General features: G+C 40.8%; 1 protein-coding gene across 1 annotated transcript in view; it reads right to left on the bottom strand.

The window, feature by feature from the left end:
* Positions 1–7,291: 7,291 nt before the first annotated feature.
* sorl1 (sortilin-related receptor, L(DLR class) A repeats containing) overlaps positions 7,292–23,090 on the bottom strand; it is an 85,083-nt gene continuing 69,284 nt past the window's right edge. Inside the window, exons 33-48 of the mRNA XM_058633646.1 lie at positions 22,095–22,223; positions 20,685–20,811; positions 20,302–20,471; positions 19,396–19,508; positions 19,170–19,274; positions 17,842–17,908; positions 16,651–16,733; positions 16,462–16,552; positions 16,169–16,359; positions 15,437–15,556; positions 13,244–13,408; positions 12,349–12,523; positions 11,962–12,068; positions 11,067–11,259; positions 10,707–10,919; positions 7,292–9,166 (exon numbers count right to left, since the gene is read on the bottom strand). Coding sequence (XP_058489629.1) covers positions 9,099–9,166; positions 10,707–10,919; positions 11,067–11,259; positions 11,962–12,068; positions 12,349–12,523; positions 13,244–13,408; positions 15,437–15,556; positions 16,169–16,359; positions 16,462–16,552; positions 16,651–16,733; positions 17,842–17,908; positions 19,170–19,274; positions 19,396–19,508; positions 20,302–20,471; positions 20,685–20,811; positions 22,095–22,223 — 2,117 coding nt within the window. The 3' untranslated portion in view covers positions 7,292–9,098. The remainder of the gene's footprint in view (positions 9,167–10,706; positions 10,920–11,066; positions 11,260–11,961; positions 12,069–12,348; positions 12,524–13,243; positions 13,409–15,436; positions 15,557–16,168; positions 16,360–16,461; positions 16,553–16,650; positions 16,734–17,841; positions 17,909–19,169; positions 19,275–19,395; positions 19,509–20,301; positions 20,472–20,684; positions 20,812–22,094; positions 22,224–23,090) is intronic.

The following is a 23,090-nucleotide window of genomic DNA, read 5'->3' as shown; positions in this document are numbered from 1 at the left end:
AAGTCTACAGTATCTAAAGAATAATGGCTGCTGATTGCCTTATTACAATATTGCCTTATTTCACATCACAGGCTTCTACTGCTGCATCTATCTGTAGCTCTAACTATTATTATGAGACTTTGGGATTTGAAGTCTTTTGTTTGGGTTTACCTGAGTGACACAAACTTACCAAATGAGGCAACATTAGACCCACTCTCTTATGTCCTTAAGAGCTAAGAATATTTAATGGTGAAATAAAAGCTTCAGATATATTCTCAAGATATCATAGGTGTATATTTTATTAGGAGAGCCTTGTGTGAAGTTGCTCTAATTGTTTTTTTTCCAGAGTATTTCCTTGTGATGGCAGTCACGACTAATGTGTCAGTATTAACTTCCAAAAAAACAAAAAACTCATGTTGTTTTGTTGTCATTAGTCCCTTTGAGAAGCAGTAGTGTAACCATGGTAATGGCTGTGTGCGTGAGGGGGTTGAAAATACTGTGAACTTTAAGACTTACACAAAGAACGTCAATATAATGTGATATTTACCTTTCATAGGAAGTGATCGGGAAATAAAGGTAAGAAAGAAATAATGATTGAATGAAAAATCTTGTTTGTCTCCAGGGCAACATCCATACCGCAGTACCCATCACACTCCAGAAACTTTTAAGTCCTCTGAAGCTTTCTTCAGGGCAAAAAAGGCAAACTCTCAGATCCCTGGGGGGTGAGGGAGGAAGACATCATCATTTCTTTGGGCTGTCTCTGCCTCCTGCTTCTGTCAGGGTGTTTGACAAGGTCAGAGCAGTGATTCCTCATGCAGACCAGAGGAGTTAGAGTTCAGCCCAAAACACAACCCCAGCAGTCAGACTGTCACAGACGTTCAATACCAATGTTTAACAAGACCAATGGCCTCCACTACACTAACATGATGGTGAATCATAGTAATAGCCTTGTTTATACTTGTGCAAGGCACCGCAGGGTGGAGCTCTGCACACAGCGAGCTCCCTACAAGCAGCCATGGAGGAGTTCATGGTGAGTGCATGTTCTTATCTGCTACGGCATACAAAGAAACTACAACGCCTGCACTGATGCATATCGTTACATTCAAACTATAGTTTATGACTTTGAAATATAAACAAACGCCTGATCAAGTCTATACTGTATCAGCGCTACATGACTCCATGTGTCTGTCGGTGATAAGGTCTCATGATGCATGTCAGCATTCCCACACTGCACACAGGAAGTGATTTGTGTTTTTGGCAAGACAGATGGAGGCAACAGCAAGGTTGCGCGAGTAAAGTGAGACAGAAGGGGACATATTGTGCATATATTAAGGTTTATACTAAAAAAAAGAAGAAAAAGGTTTATACTTTTAATTTATGTTGCCGGTTTGAGTCCCCGTTTGGTCAAGGGCCCCTGAGCAAGGTACCCAATTGCTCATTGATAATTTGAAACTCTAAATTGACCCCAGCCGCTCCCAAGCCTGAATGAATGTGAGAGCAAACTTTTAATTTAGGTCACTTCTTGATAAATGTTACATGTTCAAAGTGGATATTATTCCAGCTCTGTTTACATCCGCTCAGAGAAACAGTCTGCTGTGAGTGGTCACTTCCAGCATGTGTAGGATGTCCACAGCCACTGACCATAAACACATCACAGCTCTCTGTTAGCAGGCTGCTAAAAACAACTGTGATAACAACAAGGAGTGCGACAGCAAGGAGGAAGCAGCCAGAAGTAACCAACTGAGCCAGACCCACACTGCCTCCCTCCAACTGATGACCACATCCAGGGGTAAACATGCCGGCCACTCTCTTAACCAGCTGCTAAAAACTACAATAATAACAACCACGGTAAGGCACGCACCATACTTATTTTACCCCGAGTGCGACAGAGACGAGGAAGAACCCATAAGCAGTGATGTAGCTGGACCCAAATGCCTCTCAGGGGCCGGGGTAAACAAGGTAAACAACCGGTTTCATTTAGCCCTCGTTTGTTGTGCAGACGGATAAACTACATCAACAATGGAATATTATATCAAGAATTAACAGCACTGTTGTAATCGACTACATTTTTCATCAAGCTTCAAAATATCAGCATGATCGGTGAACATTGGTGAATGCTACAGAGCTCCAACCCAGATAAATGACTTCTAAACATTAGCTTATGATTGTGTGTTGTGGGCGTTGGTGGCAGATATGCAACAGACAAATGCAGTGATTAATGTTTGCATGGCCAGGATATAAAATCTAAAAAATTAAATACGACAACTAAAAGTAGCCTCCTGACTAAGCCTCCCCCCCACACACATATATTTCTAATTTATTTCAAATGTTAAGAGGTTATAATGTCCAGAACAATAGTTCTGTGTAGCTCACAAAATCGTATCTGTGCTCCAGTTTCTGTAGCACATACAGAGAGTTGTGGTTTCTCATTTTGGCCACAAGGTGGAATATCTGCAAAAGTGAGCACTGCTCAGTTGTAAACAAGCACATGTGTATGAGGACAGTTTCCTCCTGGTTCCAAAGCAGCACACCAGAGAAATTAATATTAAAAAAGACTGAAGAGCGTGACTGTCACATTCAATGTGTGAGAATTAAGAGCCCTGACTATTTGTCTCTCCCACGACGTTATTCCTCTCTCCTACAGTGTCCATTACAATTACATACACATGGCCAATTATACAACCTTTAGGGCAGACATTAGCTACTTTCCTGAGGAACTGAGGAGTTGGCAACACAGCAGCCATTAAACAAAAGAAGAACAGCAATGGCCTCAAATCATCACCACCATTGGTAGAGCAGACAAATCAACTAGATTAACAACCGACTGCCTATTGGCAGCAGCAGCTACTACCGGGCCCAGGCTTTAACAACTAGCACCAGGCCCCAACAGCAGCAACATACTGTATTATACAATCAATAAGCCACCTCCATAGCTGAAAACTTCTTTGTATTTTGAGATTGTCATAGTTCTTACAATTCTTTTTGGTAAATCTCTATGTCTATTTTGTGACTTCTGCACAATTATTGCTACTTTATATCACTACTGAAATGTAGTTCAGAAAGAATCCAGCATAAAAAGCCTGAATATGTGAGCCCCCCCCAGGATGTCCATAAAAGGAGTTGTGTATTATTCCCACGGCAAATTACCTGCACCTGCGGCACAGATGTGTGACGTGTGAGCACTCCAATATCAGATCTCTGCCTTACTATGTTATTCAGTAAACACCATAATCACCATAACTTCAGTACTCTCATCCATTTACAAGTGCACATGCATCACTTTTATCTTGTGATAACAAGGTGATGCATGTCACAGTATTTCTTCCACTTTTCTTTAAGTATTTATCTTGTGGAAGAAGTATTTGACTAAAGACTTGCATTTAATGTTTCTAAAGTGGTGTGGCTTGAGGTCTTAAAAGATGCTCTGAATATTTAACTGTGAATATCGTTGCATTTCGTTTAATCATGAATCCTTTAAGGAGCACATTTCCAAAATGCATAGTAAGTGTTGTGTCATTGTGACCTGGCACATTTCTTAAATGGTAATATTATCCTTGTAGATCACAGCAAATGACTGACAGTAGTATGTATGTACGGTGATTTGGTTGAATAAAAGATTTATTGAATTAATTAAAGGCTCTTGATAGCCTTAATTAAAGCAGCTTAAATCTTGCAGGCTGAGTCTTACAGTGATTTATTAGTGTGGAGAGAGTCCACAGAGAATTCCATTAAACTCAGGCTGCGAGCAGATGACAGCGATAATGACAAAAAAAGTAGCATCATCATTCAAAACCAGATCTATCTGCAAAGTAATTCAAGTCGTGGGAGTGCTCATGGGAAACGCTCCCATCAGGAGCAAAAGGCCTGTAAAAGCTTCAGTGAAACAGTTTTAACCGCAGTTTGTTGAAGAAGCAGATGTTGGTCAGGTGTTCTCTTTCAATTTTCTTCCTCTTCTTTTCTCCTTTTTTAATAATAATTATTATTATAATGATAATAAGCCAACACTCGCTGTTTTGACTCTTCACTGTTTTCAACCTGTCAGAAAGCTCTTGGTCTGCTCTTGACAAGAATAAGAAGTGGTTTGTTTATTAACAGATCTGTTTTTACACCTATACGGGGTTGGTTTAAGTAATCACTGAGTCAAGCTCCATCTTGTTTTCCATTAACTATTGCACAGTTTTTCCCCCTTAAGTGTCAGAATATGCGGCACAAACAAAAGGTTTATCTGTTTTGAAAGAAGCAAAATTATAATCTGGGCTCATCTGGCAAAACCTGAAGGAATTTTAAAGTATCAGTCTCCTATCATCTAATGACGAAGACAAGTTCATGATCATTCCTCAACAACAGAAACACAATTGTTTTGTCATTACAAATGTCGGTAACACTTTAGATTAGGGGACACATATCATCATATGCTTATTAGCATGCAACATATTGGCTCTTAACTAGTCATTATTAAGTACTTATTAATGCCTTATTCTGAATGGCCTAATTATACAAGCAGTAAGCCATTAACTAAGAGCTTTCCCTCAATAACCTCAGAATTATTGCTTATTAGTAGTAAGTAAGGAAGTTGTTGTGTATGAATTATGGACTTTATAAGGTGGTAGTATCACAAAAAAGGAAAGGAGGCAACTTTAGATTAGGGAACATGTGTAAGTGTTCAACTACTAGTGAATTAGTAGTGATCAAGATGTCACTTTAGTATGAGGAACATATTCTAAGTAACAAAGACTTCATTTAGACTTATTTGGACACCATTAACACTTAAGATGTAAGAACAGACCATGTTCATTAGGTGTTATGTTACTAAGCAAAGCATGTTGAGATCGTAATTTATATACAACAACTTTTCAACAACAACAATTCTGAGGTTATTGAGGGAAAACTTAGTTAATGGCTTACTGCTTGTATAATAAGGCCATGCAGAATAAGGCAATAATAAGTACTTAATAATCACTTATTAAGAGCCAATATGTTATTGTACTAATTGTTATGCTAATAAGCAACTAATTAATGATGAATATGTGCTCCCTAATCTAAAGTGTTAATCACAATCTAAAGTGTTGCTTGCACAGTGAGTGACAGAAGAGTATGACAGAGTTTGATTTTTCAGCAAGTTTATTTCAGTATAAGTGGTTTTGAAAACACCTCACACTGTTTCTCCAAATATCTCCGTTTTCTTGCAACCTCCGAGATAAGCAAGCGACACATGAACACCTTCAGACACGACCAAGTCCAACTGTCCTCTGCCCCTCACGGCATTTTGAAGCAAATCATTTGACAAGAGTTGACATTAAGACAAGTGTGGAGCAAACCAGCACATAAGAACAAATAATCACACTTTGTACATGAGTAAAAACCTGACTAAAAACAGACCAAGAGGCCAGCGTACAGCAGCTGACACAGGACGGAGCAGTGATCTGACGGAGTTTACCGAATGCCCTAACACCAACCTCTTCTTCAGCCTCCTTAGCCTGTGTGTGTTTGTGTGTGTGTGTGTATATGCAAGCATGCATGTGCACTTGTGTTCTACGACACAAACACAATTACATTAAGTTCAAACGCATTCTAATAAGGCATTATGTGGCAAAACACAGAATCAGAAAATTAAAAAAACAAAACAGCATCAATGCCAGGAAAATTGGTTTTTAAGGCCAAGAAAGAAGACCAAATATGAGACAATCAGGGTGGAGAGCATGAACACAAGCCTCACCCTTTAGAAGACCTTACATGTTACAACTCAGACACTGTTTAATGAAGTGGAAGAAAAACAAATGAGATGATGAAAAGGAATATGTTGCAGGAGTTTTCTGGGCTTTAACCTGACAAATAAAAATGTTTGCTGCTCTGGGTTAATCATCTGAGCCTTTCAATGCTTTTAAAAGCAGTCAGTCCTCACAGTAATAACATAAAGCCTGTGTTTGATTGGCTGCTTTATAAATTCACCGCGTCAAGGGCAAAAACAGAGAGCGTGCATTGACTTCACAGGTGGTGATTGTAGCATAATGAGCTGGGACAGTACCTTGGAAAGTGTAGATACAGTATAAAAATACATTCATGACGACGTGTCAACAAACAAAACAAGGTCAATAAGAGCAGAACACCACCAGATCAAATGGCTCAAGCTGAGAGGCAAAGCACGAATTATCAGTTAATGGACTATAGTGCAAAGTCAGGTGACGGGGCGGTGTGTTACTATGTGATTCTGCACATACTGACACAGAGCGATTACATCACCCCTGTCCAATCAACTGGTGCTGACCAAAGACTTGTTCAACTGCCCCATAAAGGGACCAGCTAAATAATTAAAACATGTTTTCTCTCAAAATCTACATTTCTTACTTTGACACTTACATTTTCATTCAGGTTTTCAGATATCTCGTCTCTGTCTCGGAGATTTTTGCCTTCTTCCCATGACTATGCCGGTGAAAAGCCATTTCTGATTATTATGCAAAGAAACAAAATAATATATAGAATACTAAACAAGTTTTCCTATAATGAAAACCTACCTTGACCTTAAAGGGCCAATGTGTAGGATTTAGTGGCATCTAGGGGTGATGTTGCATATTGCAACCAACTGAATAACGTTTTCTATCAAACATGGCATCTCCTATGAAAAGGACCTGCTCCAGTGTAATATAAAAGGCTCATTATGGGATAACCAAAACAATTGTTGATAGATACACTAACTTACTAACAAAAACCTTTATGGTACTATGATAAGCATTTGTTTTTAAGTTAAAAACAAAACAAAAACACAGAGTGAGGAGATGTTTGCTACTAGCTAGCAGCTAGCTTTGAGGCTACTGAGCGTGCTGGTTGTAGCTGGCTAACATGAGCTAACTAGCATTTTGTTGGTTATTTAAGCAGCCGCAGTAAGTGTCTCTACTCCATGTTGAAATTATACAAGAAGTGATGCTGCCTGTCTTTAAGCAACTGCAAGAAATTTGAGATGATAATTTAAAAAAAATACAATTATAAACTGTATGATTTACTTATGGTACTTTTCCGCTACACTGTTCTAGCATGCCTCAGCTCGACTCAACTCGTTTTGGGTTTTTTTTTACCTGGTACTTTTTTGGTATCTGCTCTGGAAGAGTCATGTGTGCGATATCCGACACAGGAATCAAACTGTAGATCAATTAAAAATACTTAAAAAGTCTGAAAACATGCCTTAATCTCCAACATTTAGCATTAACATTTAACAGAGGCGTCCAGTTTATTTGGCGTTAGCACTGTTGAAAGCCGGAGATCGTGAGCCCAGTCACGACCCGTTCAGCTGTATTTCAGTTCAGTGTCAGACGGTCATGCAGGAAGCACTGAAATAAACCTTTTAATGAACTGATTCAGTATGTCGAAAACAACTGCTTTGCCCGTTTGTGTCGCGTATAAAACAACGTCACATCAGTTTCGCACAGCCGTGCTATGAAGACCACACCCACGTTGAGGAGGGACTATGAAGTAATGGAAACAACATGCCTGATACCAAACGGTGTCGAGTCGAGTAACTGTATGTTACATGCTGGAACTGTATAATAGAAAAGTGCTATTATGATGTTGTTAGCCCATTAGCCATGTTAAACTTACTCCACATAATTTCCTGTACCAACAGATTTTTTTTTGCCTGGTAAACTTTGCACCATAACATGTCTTGTCTTCACTGTGTGACCAAGGTTCTGTGTAAACAGTCACAAAAGGGCAAATCTGGATTATCTAAGGAACAGTCTGTGAACATGGCGGCTGAAATCTCCCAGACTAATATCCTAAAACCTGCACGAATAAAGCCCAAACCTGCGACTACATACGAGAGGTATGAAAACAAACTCTTAATCACGACTTAAATGAGCTGTGCCTGCCAGTCATTCCACCCACAGCTGATCCCGTGCCCCTCAGAAGGTTTCTGTACCTATACAACAGTAGATGGACAGTGCTACCTAAGCCATGGCGGTGGTGGTGGTGGTGGTGCTGATGGTGATGGCGGTGCTGTGCTGGTGTCCGCTCTGACACAGTTCCCTGAGAACCCCAAACACACTTCCTCTGTGACTACAGCTATGGCAAAAATGCTGGGGACAATAATTTGTGGTCCTGAATGATAACAAAAAAATAAAAAAAAATAAAAAAAGAACTGAAAAAGAAAATGCACATTTTACAGAATGATATGATACAGCATTACAAGGAGAGAACATATTAAAAGCCAGTATTTACAAATATTTACCATCTTGGCAAAGCTGTGAGGGTCAATCTTTCCCCCTCGAAGCCATAGATATTCTCATATATTGCGGGACATGTGTTGCCTCTACATACAGACATAGAACAGTGTGCTGGTGGTGGAAAAGAGAGTAAAAACAAGTGTACCTATGGGGACACTACATGGTGCCAATGGTCAGTCCAATCACAGATCTGTTTGGTTGACTTGTTTTTGTTTTTTTGTTTGTTTTTTTTCAAACAAGAATCAACAGTTTTCAAACTGGTGATCAAAGACAACATCGGGATTCTGTAAACGAAGAAACATGATCCACCATTAACTCATCCAACGCCCTCACGCGGGGCACCAATGTAACACCGTACTGTCACCAAATTATGTAACACTCACTCTTCTGATATTTTCTATTCTTTACATTTTGTATGCAGTATTTACCCTATTTTAATTGTGAGATTTTATTTTTATACGTGTAACATCTTTGCATTTTATACTCCAGTCTCTGGATGCTTATTTTGGCTGTAAGCAGAGATCCGCTTCCTATGGATAGTGAGTTTGCATTACAAATAGGGTCTCTCTTTCCCCGACACGCTGCACAAACTCAAATCCTTCACAGTTTGTTTCAGAGTCCATCTCTTCCTTTCTCGCCCTTTTTTGACCCCATACATACATATATATATCGATTTAGTATTATAAAAAATAAGTTATTGCGCATCCAAAAAAAAGTGCATTGTATATTTGAAAAATATCTCTTTCTCTTGTTACACTTTTCAATTTTTCTTCATGTTTCCTGTTAATTTGGGAAGAGGGGATGATAGGAGGGACGGTAAATGGGCAGTGGGGGGGGGGGGGGGGGGGCAGAAGAAGAGGAAGGGAGACGGAAGAGGAGATTAACAGGCAGTGGAGGGATGTGTTGCTACGCGATGACCATGGGAACATCGTCTGAAAAGCCACTGATCATGGGAGCGTCTTCATCATCGTCACCTGGACAGAACAAAGGAGAATGTTAACAACAATGTCTTTGCTGTAGGAGAAATGGTTGTTCATGGTGTGCAGCTTTCTCTCTTTCTCGTAGGCTTTCCATTCACTTGAATTATAATTGAAAAGTTTCCTCAAAATGAAAATGAAGCACCTAAGAAGCTCTATGATCTCCTTGGCTCACTTACTCTATCAGCAGGACACCAAACACAGTCAGAGAGTATGTGCTTGTGGTTTTAAAATGATTGTTAAAGGCACACTAAAGTCAGTTTAGAAGGTTTATGATAAATTCAAACACCTGCAGGTGTTGAGATGGCACAGGCAATGATTTTGTGTTTCTACTGTATCCCTATGGAGCAGCCCCTGGGGGGTGAAGTTTTACATCACGCCACACACGGGTTCTTGCTCCACTGCCGCCTCCATAAGCCTCTGGCAGCAGGAGAGTAAGCAGTTTACTCACTGCAGTTTCCGACCAGAAAAGACTATCTACTGGTGAGATAAAGTGGCCAACATAATCTGAAACTATCGCGGATTTAAGCAGGTGCAGATTTTATGAGATGAGTATTTTGTACCTCATGCAACCACACCGGAAAAACCCGAACTATCACTTTAAGATTAGGGGATGGGGGCAAGGGGTTGGATGTAGAAATGAAAAGAATGTAAGCAGAAAGTCAGAGAAATGGTGGATTAATGTATTAATAGAGTGCTTATGTTAGGATCAGGTGCATGTGTCATGTCTGTCTATCATAGGTGTTGCCTGAGCGGGTTGGTAGCAACACATCCTCGTCTGAATGTTGTCACCTCTTCTTATAAAGTGAAACATGATGAGCACCTTTGTTCCTCTTAGGCATTTAATTGTGATGGGGATAAGGACTAAGGTGGTGTGTGTGTGTGTGTGTGTGTGTGTGTGTGTGGGTCAGTACGGTACACATGGAAGGAGACAGAGACATAGATGTTTGCTGACCTCCCCAAAACAAAAAGGAGGAGGGCTTCAGGAAGTAACTGTTCCTCCTCCTCAACTAACATGGCAACTTTATTTTCTTCCAGCTGTCTAGTATCCCAGAGACAGCTGTGATCTTTAGAAAAGTTTCCCCATCTACTATAGGAACAGTACAGTAACTCTTTTTGAAAAAAAAAAAAAAAAAAAATCTACTTTGCTGATGATGACATTCCCCTATGAGTGACGGTTAACTGTTATTTCTACTATTTTTGTCACTCTTTAAAGGTAAACTGAGGTGTTGGGAGTAGATGAAGTTTAGATGTTCCTATATTGTTACATTTAAATTTTAATATGAAAGGGGGAATAAAAATGGGAGAGAAGTTGTGAATGTTGTGTTTTTCTTTTGATTGTGTGAACAATGATTGTACCATATAAGCCTTCATGTATTTGACATTAAAGACTGTGTGTAAGGACTTTCTCCCTGATATAATTATTATAATTAAAAATATTAAACTCTGACTCTGACAGATCGGTCCTGGACCCTGCTGATCTCTTCCTGGACGGCTCCCGACCATACACGTCTTAGAAAAGCAAATGTGTTCTTACCGAGTTCATCCCCAGAGGAGAAGATGGCAGAGCCCAAGCGAGAGTTGTAGTGGGAGTTGGCAAAGGCTGTGAAATTGTTCTGCAGTCGGCGGTGTCGCAGGTACAGCGCCACCAGGCTCCCACACACACCGAGCAGCAGCAGGAAGAGGACGGGGACCACGACTGCTGCCGTGTCCCCCGTGTGGCCCTCGCTGCGGGCGGCATCAGCGGCTCCTGGACAAGTAGAAAGGAACATTTACAGCGTGAGTAGAAGTTCACAGTTGTTACTGACAGGATTTTAATGTGCAAATACAATATTTCATACAAGGACACTTTCAAAACCTGAACTGAATCAGGTGGAGTAGCTAAAAGCTGCCGTACCTGCTGTCAGGTCGTTGTAGAGCAGCAGAGCGGGTTCCCCACACAGCTGACCACTCAGCAGGCAGCGAGCCTGCACCGAGATCGTGTAGTTGTGTCCCATCAGCAGGTTGCTGATGCGGAAGTATGTCTCAGTGGTATTTCCCAGGTAGGACGTCTGGTTGGTCGCACTGTCGTACACGTGCACTTCATAACCCTGTGACGAGCACGTCCAGGACATCAGGATAAGAAAATAATATTTGTTCAATAAAGGCGAATAGATCACTCTTCACAGACATATTCATTCATACATTGTTTCTACAACTAATGAGATGAACAGATGAACCGCCATTCACTCTCACATTCACACCTATGGTCAATTTAGAGTCTCAATTAACCTCTGCGTGTTTTTGAAAACCCACACACATAAGGGGAGAAAAACAACTCAGTCAAACCCACATTTGAATCGCTGACCTTCTTCCTGTGAGGCAACAGTGCTCGCCACATCTCTGCCATGTGGCCCTGGTACTTTTTTATTTTGTCATTATTATTATTTAGTTAAAGTAAAGTGGAGAACAATGTTATAACCATAGATAATACATAAATATAGGTTTATACGCATGTCCAGAGGAAAATGAGTCTACTCCTCAGTTGATTTAGACTCTCATTAAACTTTTTCCTGAGGTTTACGGTCTCCATCACTAGTTTTAGGTCTAGTCCAATAAAACACTATGTCCATTTAGTAAATTATGATCCCATCTGGAGACAAATGGAGCCATAAAGCGGAGAATGCTTCAGGCCGTGATCATGTGGCGTTATTTACCCTCCGCTTCTTACCAAACTTCACCCTCTCGTCCAAAACAAGCCACGTGGTTGTAACACTGTGTAAAAGAGAAGTGTGTGGTTAGTGGTGTCTCACCCTGGTCTCATTGAAGTCCTTCTCTCTGACAGCCAGACTCTTCCAGAAAAGAAATACATGGTCTTTCTCTGTCAGAATCTTTAAGGCCTCAGGAGCTGGAAGAGGAACTGCAGAAGAGGAGACGAGAGGATACTTCTATAAGTTAACGTGTGGCCTGTGTGACGTTAGACTGAGTAAATATCCCTTTGCACTGAGACACGACACAAAAACTGCATCACGTCACGTGACAGTTACTTAAATAAGAACTATAACGGTACATGCCGTACAAGAGGGTTGCGATTGATTATTATTTTCATTAAGTCACATGAAGCCCCTCAATTTGTCTCTTTAATTTCACATGTGATGGATTACAGCTGAAAAGTACATGCATGTGTGTGTGTGTGTAACCTGTGCTCAGAGTGAAGCTGGCCTCCTTGCTCATGTTGAGCAGACGGACAGAGATGCTGTATCGTCCTCCGGGCTCCAGGCCTTTCAGCAGGTACTCCACTGTGTTGTTCTTCGAGGTCAGTTTATAGTCTCGCTCCATTTTACGGATGACGTCCCTCACGTGAACTGCATATGTCTGAAGACACAGATAAAAGGACAAAGAGGAAGACACACTAACGTAGGTTAGATATGACTTTTAAAGAGAGATTCTCCTCTTTCTACTGTGTGTTAAGTAAAGACAGTTTCTCTTCAGTCAAAAATATGGCCAGAGCCATAGTTAGCATAACTATATAAAAACCTTAAAACCTAAAACTTATTAAATAGGACTTCCCATATATTAAATTGAGATTACCACTATATTCATAATCTGGATCAGTAGTAGTCTTAGTCTGATGATCGAGTGCCTGATCCTGCAAATACATTGAACGAATATCGTTCAAATCTGATGGGATTTTTTATTATTACAGTTTTGCCCATTATAAAAGATTGAGATTTCAGATTATTATTATTAAAAAAAATGAATGGGAACATACGTGGGTGACCACCCCAAAAAATTCAGATTGACCTGGCAAAAAATGTAGAAAGGAACAAGCTAAGAGAAAGACAAACTTACAGATAAACCCACGCTCATGGAATCAGCTCCTTCAAGCTGTTAGGTTTAACTTAACTGATATATCTCACTGCTGAGTAAGAAGCACTTCAGTGCAGGTGTGAAGATCAGCATTTGCATATCTGATTATCAGTCCCCGCCCCCCCGCTCATTAACTCTGGCAGTTTTTTATGAAACACCCTCCAGATCACATTTCTGCTGCTGATCATGTATTCATCATATCACTAACACGAGACAGTGCTGTACCAGAAATGTATTCGGGGCGTCGTAGGGCGGCTGCCACTTCAGCATGGCCTGGGTTTTGTCTACTCGCACACGATGGAGGTTCCTGGGTGGCAGCCTCTCGTTGGGAATCATCTTCACAACAGCGTAGTCAGAGGGAGGACCAAGGCAGGGGGAAACGGCTCGCACCTGAGGACAGACGAAAGACGACAAAAATCATGATGGTAGTAATGTTACAATAACGTGGGACACAAGGAGAGCAGGTACTGGGATACATGTACCGAATCAGATCAGAAAATAATCTTTACTTGCAGCGGGGAGATATAATCTCTACCCCTAGTCCTTAATCTGCTCCCAGGACGTGCCAGGAACACCTCCTGAGGGAGGCACCCAGGTGGCATCGTTACCAGGTGCTTCTCAACCTTCTGAGAAAACCCATTTTGGCCACTTGTACCCACAATGTTGTTCTTTCAGTCTGGACCCATCGCGAGGGTGAGGGTACTAGGAACTAAAATTACAATTCACCCTAAGATGCCACTAAATCCTGTACATATATAGTGTAATATGCCCAGGTGTCTGCTTACACAATACTGGCTGCTTTTGAATCATTAGCTGTGGATATGTAACTCTTTCTGCTCTATCTGCCAACATATCACAGTGATGTTGGTTATATTACAGCCTGTCACAGCAGTGATGCAGAATCATCCACATCAGACTTTGAATGCATCCAAAACCCCCACAAAAGAACCCAACAGTGTAATTAACAACAACAATATAAGATACTATTCCATTTTTTATACTAAAAGTCTTTTAGATGAAGTAAAGCTTTTGCCTGATAATGTCAATTGAATCGTTATATTCAACGTGTAGGTATGACATACTCTGATGTGATATTGTTTGAAAGTCTGGCTCAAAACATAGTTTGTTTTTTAAGTTCTGTCTTCACTGATCAACTGTTCACTTTAACTCTCACAGTCGAGCTGTGGAGCAGATCATGGTTCCCTATTAACACCTGAATTTGACAAACATAACACAAAATAATTTAACACTTCTGTGGTGACTTTTCCCCCCTTAAAGTGAAAAGACTGTGGATTATTTTAGGCCACGTTCCTTTTAAAAAAATGCTTCTCTGTTCACATTCCCTGGCTTGATGCCAGCACAGAGCTCTCAGTGTGAACACAGCTCGACATGACTGAGAGATTAAAGCGTGCTCTACTGGAGAATTTTGGGTGTTAAGACATCTGCCCAGATGTCACAAAATCTACAAAAAAAACATGTTAAGAAACACAAAAAGTGACAAAAATTCTGGCAACTGAAGCCAGAAAGTTATCATGCTGATTATAGAAAGTACCATGAAAGCAGGTGTGTAAAATAATGTATGCATCGAGTTACTGAAGAGCCCAGGAGCTCTTCTGCAGCTTGGGATGTTTCATCACAGAAATACCAGACCAAAATTAACGCTCACCTCTCTCGCTCTCGCTCCTAGTCTGAAGACTTTTTAACAAAGGAACAAGTTTGCTGTGGAAGTAAATCCTCAGAGTCGCCTTCAGCTGGACACTTTGAGTGACCACTATCCAGCAGCTCATAACTCTAACTATCCCTGCATTCAAGTGGAACTCGTAATGATGATATACAAGAAGTAGTAGGAGTCAGCGGCTCAGAAAGATTTAGGAGCTCCTTTGTTCCTGCTGCAATTAGACTTTTTAACAAGAACTGCTGAGCCTTGCTGTTGATTGTTGATGTTTTAACCTACGGTTTTACAGCATATTTTATTTCTGTACATTATGTTTAGCTTCTGCAGGCCCTTGTGATGTTGATGTTCACGTGTGGTGCCATTATTTCTTATAATGTTGCACACGGTACAGCACTTGCCGTGGTCTCTGTTGCATCCCTGTTACGACATGCTGAGCATGGTGTCCATGAAACAAACAAGCTTCCCCTTTGGGGAGTAATGAAGTTAATCCTGTCTGATGCACACTGTAGACAAAGCATCCTGGAGTCTGCTGTCTGTTTTCAGCAAGTGAACAGGACACAAATGACAGCAAAGTCTTCAAATGGGGTCGTCTTGTGAGGAAGGTAAACATAGAGTATAGACAATATTGATATCTTGTGAGGCAGATGTTGCATATTGGACCTTTAAAAACAAAATGGAAGTTCATCACACTTCCAGACTTGAAGGCACTGAGTGTTAACTTGGAGTGGATCCTAAAGACTTACCAGGAACAGATACTGTTCATCACTGTTCACTGTAACTGTGAGGCTGAGAGACGTGGTGCGGACCAGACGAGGACTCCGGTACAGATCCAGGAAAGAGGTGGCATAAAACACACCGTACATCTACACACACACACACACACACAAAAACAAAGTTACCATGTACACTCATATGTAAATTGATTCAATTAAGTGGTGGTTGTATGGGCTTACAAAAGGAAACCTCATTTAAGACATAAGATCCATTTCTGAGAAACTTAACAGAGTCCTCACATTTAGTTGAGTAGGAGTATTTATAATTTTCAAAGGCAAAACCCCAGAAGCTCCAGAAACAGATCAGAAGCTCCACAGCAGACATACAGAGGTTTAGCATTGCAGCTGTCACAAACTGTTCCACACTAAGCCTCAGGCCTAAGACTGTAAATAGAGCCCACAGGAGGTGCAGAACTTTCACATCCACTCTCATATCACCTGACTTCATAATAATAAAATGTTATTGTGGAATTACAGATCAGTTACACACCACGACCCCCCCCTGCTCCAAAAAAGTTATTTTATGTTACCTGAAACCAGATGTAGATGTTTTACAGCAGATATGCTGATCTTTTCTGTCCATGAACATAGAGCTGACGTGACAATGCTTTAAAAAAGCTCTAGTTTTGTCTCACAAGTCCAGAGAATATTCTCTTAGAGGCTTCGCAGCTCGTCAACATGCCAACTTTCTGGGTGTCGTACCTGAGCAGGAGGTCCACTGATGGTCCAGCTGCAGTCCACAGCTGTCTGGTTGAGAGCCCTGGCTTTGAGGAGGGGTTTCTCTGGCTGGGTGCCGGCGGTCTGATGATGAGACAGTGCGGTGGGACTGTCCCCGATGCTGGTGTGAGCCCATACTGCCACCTCATACACCGTCCCTGCTGTCAGGTTTGTAGCTGTGTAAACAAACAATGACTCCACATAAGTTCCACATAAACAAAGCAACTGCGTCACTTGAATTCACAGAGCCAGACACAATGATAATGGATAAACAGTACCTTTGAGGATCCCCTCTCTTACTGTGTAGTTCTGGCTCTCTTTGACGTGTTTGTCAAACTGCCATGAGAGAATCACGACGTACTGTTTCACCTTAAACACACGCAGGAGACGCATCAGTCACGGTCAGACACGCAGACACGGAACAGTCTCGTCAGGCGTTGTAAAGACAGAGAGAGAGAGACACTTACATTGTACTGCGAGTTCAGGCTGAACGAAAGACTCATGGAGTCGGTGGTGATGCTGTCGGCGATCACAGAGGGAGGAGGCAGCGCTGCAGCAGAGACACAGCAGGACAGCGCGCTATTAAACGCAGCACTTTACTACAAGTACTAACAAGTGTGTTCTAGTGACTAAAAGAACATTCTAAAATGTTTTTTAAAAGGAAGTTTCCCCTCACATTTAAGAACATTTATTATCTTCATTTACTTTATCCAATATATCAATAAGATGAGCCATTTTGCATCCATGAATTATTAATATTTGCATTATCTATGTTTTCTTTCAAACAATCACATTTGAAGGCGTTTGATCAGAGTAGCTCCAACTATTAAAGCGAGGATTTCTAAGAGAAGTACGGTTAAAGGATTATTAGATATTTATTAGATTAGATATTTATTCTATATTTTTTGTAATACTATAATATGTTCTGTGATTTCAGCTTCATAATGTGAATACTTTCCTTGAGAAACACCAATTGTAATTATCTGATGATTATTTACCAATTTATCAAAAACAGATATCAGATTACTTACAGTCCTAGACAGGAAGGAAAAAAGGAAGGAAGGAAGGAAGGAAGGAAGGAAGGGGTCTTGTGAATATCAGTCCCCTTCCTTCCAAGGAACACAATTCATTTTATGAAACATCATAAAAACAATCAAACCAAATGTGTCAATGAACGACTGAGAGTGTGACTTCTTTTCATTTTCACGCAGCGATGATAATGATAATGACATGACTGTGGTGTAGTACTGATGGATTAACTGTGCTATTAAGCACCAGCTCCAGTGTGGGGATTTATAATGAACACGCTTCTGCAAGCGAGAGGCGGATTTTAATAAGGTTTTACTTTAGTGGGAATTCATTTACTTCAGCGGTTTCAGCTGAACATTTTTTATTTGTGTGGAGACGAGTGAAAACATGTGGTCGGCGGTTTAACCAAAGGAGCCGCCAGTGGTTTTCAAGTGGCCTGGTGAGGCTATTTCTGATGACTGGAACAAATTCATTGTGAAAATGGAAACATGTGTGCTTAATGAAGGACACAGTGTCGAGCACGGCACACCTGCACAGAGCCTACAATACCTGCTGAACACCAGCAGATGGCAGTGCAGGACTGATTGGGATTGATTTTGTCTCAGTGTGGAGACAGACACTCATCTTACCTTTCTTAGGAGTGATGGATTTAACCTCGGTCCAGTTTCCCATGCCTCGACTGGTCACTGCTGCCACCTGTCAATCATGTCAGTGTCGTCAACATTGATACCAAACTGTACGTGATAATATTATGACTGTAATGGTGGCGGAAATCACCAGTTTTACTGTTGATCAAAGTGATGGGGTAGGAAGAACTGTGTGTATTTGTGTTATTATACCAACTCTTTTTCACTTTTGTAAAGTATTCATTTCATTTATATACTTTTTATTTGTTCCAATAATTCAAGGAACAACTCAAACAAATTAAATTTCTCAACGCACTCGACAATCATAGGTTACGTTTCCTTTTCTTGTGACACAATTTATAATGTTCTTTCAGGTATGAAGACAAATTATGCTCCAAACCTGCTGTATGAGTTAGAAGAAATTACTCTTTTCATTTTTCATAACGAGGATGCACACCAATCAAATAACCCACTGTGATTAGCGAATAGGATTTTTGCTTGAAATACTCATCTCATCGTTAATTATACTAATTTCCTCTCCTTTGTGTGTACAAGCCTAATGTATGAAGAATGTAAGAAAAAAGGATAAACAAAATGTTCCAATAATTATAGACATCGTGACATTTAGATATTTTGGTAAAGAGAGGACTTTTTTTTATAAGAGAAGATTCTGGTAAGAAAGTTAAGAAATTGAGGAATTTTTGTAAAGGAGGACATTTTTCAAAAGTACATCATTTGTTTAAATCAGGACATTTTTGCAGTGTGAGCACATTTTACTAGAGTAGAGACTTTCAGGTAAAGCTATTACAAAGTATTAACGTGAGGGAGGGTTATGTTTAGAGTTTCAGAAATTCCCATAATTGCCATGGAAAGTTTGCAATTTGGAATATTTAGAAAATTCCCAAACCGAAGTTCCCAATCCCATGGAAATGTTACACCCCTTTGCAACGCTAGTTACATTTAAATATTTTAAATATGTTTTGTTATTTGGTCAAGTGAATACATTTTTTCAGGTTACATTTATATTTTGTGAAAGTGTTGGGCCGTAGGCATTAAGTAGTGATGGTGAAGTCACTACACTGTCATGACACATGAACCCTAACTCTAACCCTTACTCTAACTCTAACTCTAACCCTAACCCTACCTCTAACCCTAACTCCCTAACTTGTCATGACAAAAACCAAATGAGCCTTAATGACAGAAGCGTTATGTCATAAATGTTTATGACACGTTCATGACGGTGTCATGTCACACTTACGTAGATACCTTCAAGTTAAGTGTAACCAAACATGTCATGTGTAACAACATGTCTGTGTTGTGTAAAGACTCACCCTGAACCTGTACAGTGTGTCCGGCTGCAGCTCCTTCACCTCAGTACTGGTTGTTGTGCATCTCTGTGATGTCCATTCAAGACCTCCACGCTCATTGTATTCAACCTGGTGTGGAAGATTTAACATTCAGAGTGTTTTCATCTGCGAGTGTAGACTGTACCAGCAGAAAACAACCAAAAAGAAAAAACCACTACTCAGAATGGACACATGAAGAAGAAATCCTTACAATGTATTCCCTGATGAGGCCGTGTCCTTTATCAGGAGGACTCCAGGAGACCTGCACTGTCCCATCCTCACCATTGTCACATAATAGCTGCAGGTTCTGAGGAGGGTCAGGCACTGAAGCACACACATGCACATATATTCATTATACATTATGTATATTAATAAGATGCATAATAAGTCTTATTTTGTCTGACTCAATGTCTTCCATTAATCATAATCTTAATTGGGTTTTTTTATTATCTATATTTCACTTTATTATTTTATACAGTATATCATTTGTATTTTATTATATCAAACCCTTTGTAACCTTGCTTTAAAAAGTGCTATTCAAATAAAACACATTATTATAGAATGGTCTCAGAACAAAAGCCTGGAGTCATAAGGAGATGAAATGATGTGGAGCAGCAAACCAAACTATCACAGTAACTGACGTGATACTGCAGAGGAAGCTACAGCGATAACTCTGGGATTAGGCTCGTTTGACATAAATCCAGTGAACTCTACTAAAAATATCTGCTGTCTGCGACAAACCAGCCCTTTTCCCTCTGTAAATGTCACCTGCAGACAGTGACTCAGCCGAAGCAGGGGGAGGAGGACAGAGGACAAGAGAAAAGACCGATACTCACTAATGTCTCTTCAGATTTATTATTAATTGAACAGAAAGGTTGGATTTGTTTCCAGTGAGAAAGTACGGAATTAGTTGTTATTTCAAACGCTGCCTTACTCTTCCATTTCTTTGTTGAAAGAAATCACATGCTGCTTGAAATTATACGATCACAGCAATGCAGCCGTTAATTGGCGTACATTCTGATTTTACTGCAATTTTCACTGGCAAATTATTCCAGCTAATGAACCATGATGACAGCAGACACGCCTAAATCATAAATACTGTTGGTGTGATTCTCACCTCCCTCTGGCGTCCTGACTGTGATCACCTCGTTGGTCTTGTGCAGTTTGCTGAGACACTGAGTGAGCACCTTCACGTGATACGTGGTGTCTGGCTTCAGCACGGTCAGTTTGTAGCTGGTCTTGTTGCTGTGAGTGTCCATGATGGTCCACTGCTGCACGCCCACCACTCTGCAGACAAAAAGACCCGAGGACAAATGAGACAGGACGGAATCAGGGGGACACACGGCTCACAGCACTTCACCCAGAGTAAGGCTCAATGCTTTTGTGTCGGTGTTTATCTTTCACATGTCGCAGTGGCATCACCATATTGAATGTTATCACATATCCAATGTTCTCCTAACAGTGTGCAGTTCTGCTAACTGTTGACATAGAGGACTTCACCTGTAGTAGATGAGGAAGTAACAGGAATCCAGGGGGAGGTTCTTGGGACGAGACCAGGTCAGAGTGATGGCACCTTCAACGTCTGGTGTCCACTGGAGGTTCTGGACTTTATACACCAGGCTGTCCACTGTTGAGGGGGATGGGACAGGAGAGACAGAGACAGAGAGATAGACAGAGAGAGAGAGAGGGGGGGGGGGGAGATGGGTTTTTTCAAAGGCTACAGGTTCACTTTGGAGATCAAAAGTGCAAGTGCACACTAAAAACCAGTAGGTGGCAGCATTGTACTACTATTGAATTAAAGAATGTGGTGAGCTTGTCGAGCTTGTTCTTCATCTCATCCCCAAACATATTTAAATTCTGTAGCCCATCAGAATATAATCACACCAATCATTGGGACCCTCCACCACGTTTGATATATTCCAGTGTGAATGTGAGGGGTCAATAAATCTGACAACACCTGTAACACCATAAATATGTCACACAGACGTCTGGACAGAATGACCTGTCAGTGCTCAGAGGTTAGTAAGGAAAAATAAGGCTACAAGTCAAAGGACGAGGACATGTGTGGGAAATTATCTTCTGTGCTTCTAACAAAAACTGGCTCAGTTTATCTGGACTTAGTTAAGTGGTTTAACAGGAATCCTGAAGTGAATTTCAATACCTTTTTAAGACTTTTATAAGACCTTCTCAAAATATCTTAAGACCTTATTGCTTCTTCAAACTGTAATCAACAACACATATTTAACTTACAAAACAGTTTTAATTTGCAGTTAAATCTATAGAACACAACTATATAAAAGGAACTCATAAGCTTCAGCCACAGCTGAAATTCAGGGATTTCCAACCAGGAGTCCGCTCACTTATATTTTCCCATGTCTGGCGATTTTGGAGTTTTTTTTGTGGGATTATTTCGCGCCAGGAGGAGCGAAGATGCTTAACGTCACGTGTACGCGTACGCACGCGGCCCCCGGACCGATCTAGCAGGGCGAGCATGCCTGCACAAATGCGGGGAGGAAAATAAATACATTCATGCAAACTTTTTGCAGTCAAACTCTATGGACAACATTTAATACCTCATGAAGTCACGATTAAGACTTTCAAATACTTTTTAAGGGCCTTAATTTTCCCAAAATTGATTGATCAAGACCCCTTTTTTAGACCCCGCGGACACCCTGTTTAAATACCAGGGCTTTGTTTCAATACTTCATTAGCTTCATTAGTTAATAGTTAATGTACCAATAAGACTCTTTCCAGACTGAGTATAAGTATGTGTACTTGTGTATCGAACAAGGATTGAGAGTTTAATTACAAAACTGCACCTCTCAGAACTGACCTGCTGCACCTTCATGGTCTACTGAAGGAGCTCATATTCACATACAGACAAACAGGGTCACAGTTGTGTGGACCTACAGGTGCAGTTGTCCTCGTCGCTGTGGTCGGTACAGTCCAAGAAGCCGTCGCACCTCTCGCTGTCCAGCACGCAGGCTTCACCGTCAGAGCAGCGGAACCCGTTGGCACAAGACAGAGGACCACGTGTGGCTGAACAGCCATGGAGGTGGGGGGGGAGGCATGGAGGGGACAACGACAGTTTTATACAGTTGTTATTGATTCATGTGCATCAGAGATATTTACACTAATCTGTTTTGAGTGGTTGAACAGAGCGATCTAACTCATCTGTATCACAAGAAGAGACAAATGTAATGTGATTACACATCACACAGACAAATAGCTCATGTCTGTAGTGAACACAGACATTTGACCTTCACAGCGCTGGAGGAAAAGTAAATGAAACCTTGGATTTATTAAGAGTAGACAGACCTGATTTGGCAGAAAACAGGCGGCTCCTCGTGGAGACAAAGATCTGGCCTTAACAACATTTAGGAGGAATCTGTCTGAGCTCAGTCCATGACGTCTCTGTTGGGTTCATGTCAGAGCTTTTTCCTTTTTTCTAACTTTGAAGTCATTCGACAGTAGATTAACTTCGGAGTTAAGGATCACGCAACGTATTCTGATGTGCAGCTGCAGACTCTCCGGTCCCTGAAAGACGTCTCCATGTCGTCTTGCTTCTCATTTCATCCAAATGATTTAAATCTTAATTTCATGAAGCTACGAACATTCCCTCAGTGTCAGTGTGGCTGTTTGCAGACAACTCATCAATCATGTTCAGCCTCTGGACACTCACTTTCTGAGGAGAGCAGCCTCAGAATGACATCATTGCTATTTATAGAAAGCATGCCTGACTGTGAGCTAACCGTGTGACTGTAAACCGTTTCAGATTTACACATCAACAGTTCTTAGCTGTAAGTCCTTCGCATGGTTGACATCAGCAGATGCAGATGAAGAAAAGCTTCCCCTCAGAGTCCATAATGCACTTAAAGTAAAGGCAAAGGCAGATTTAAGCAAACT

The sequence above is a fragment of the Solea solea genome, chromosome 7, assembly GCF_958295425.1.
Source record: "Solea solea chromosome 7, fSolSol10.1, whole genome shotgun sequence".
Classification (NCBI taxonomy): Eukaryota; Metazoa; Chordata; class Actinopteri; order Pleuronectiformes; family Soleidae; genus Solea; species Solea solea.
The sequence above is the reverse complement of the archived record's forward strand: the minus strand, read 5'-3'. Positions and strand labels throughout refer to the sequence as shown.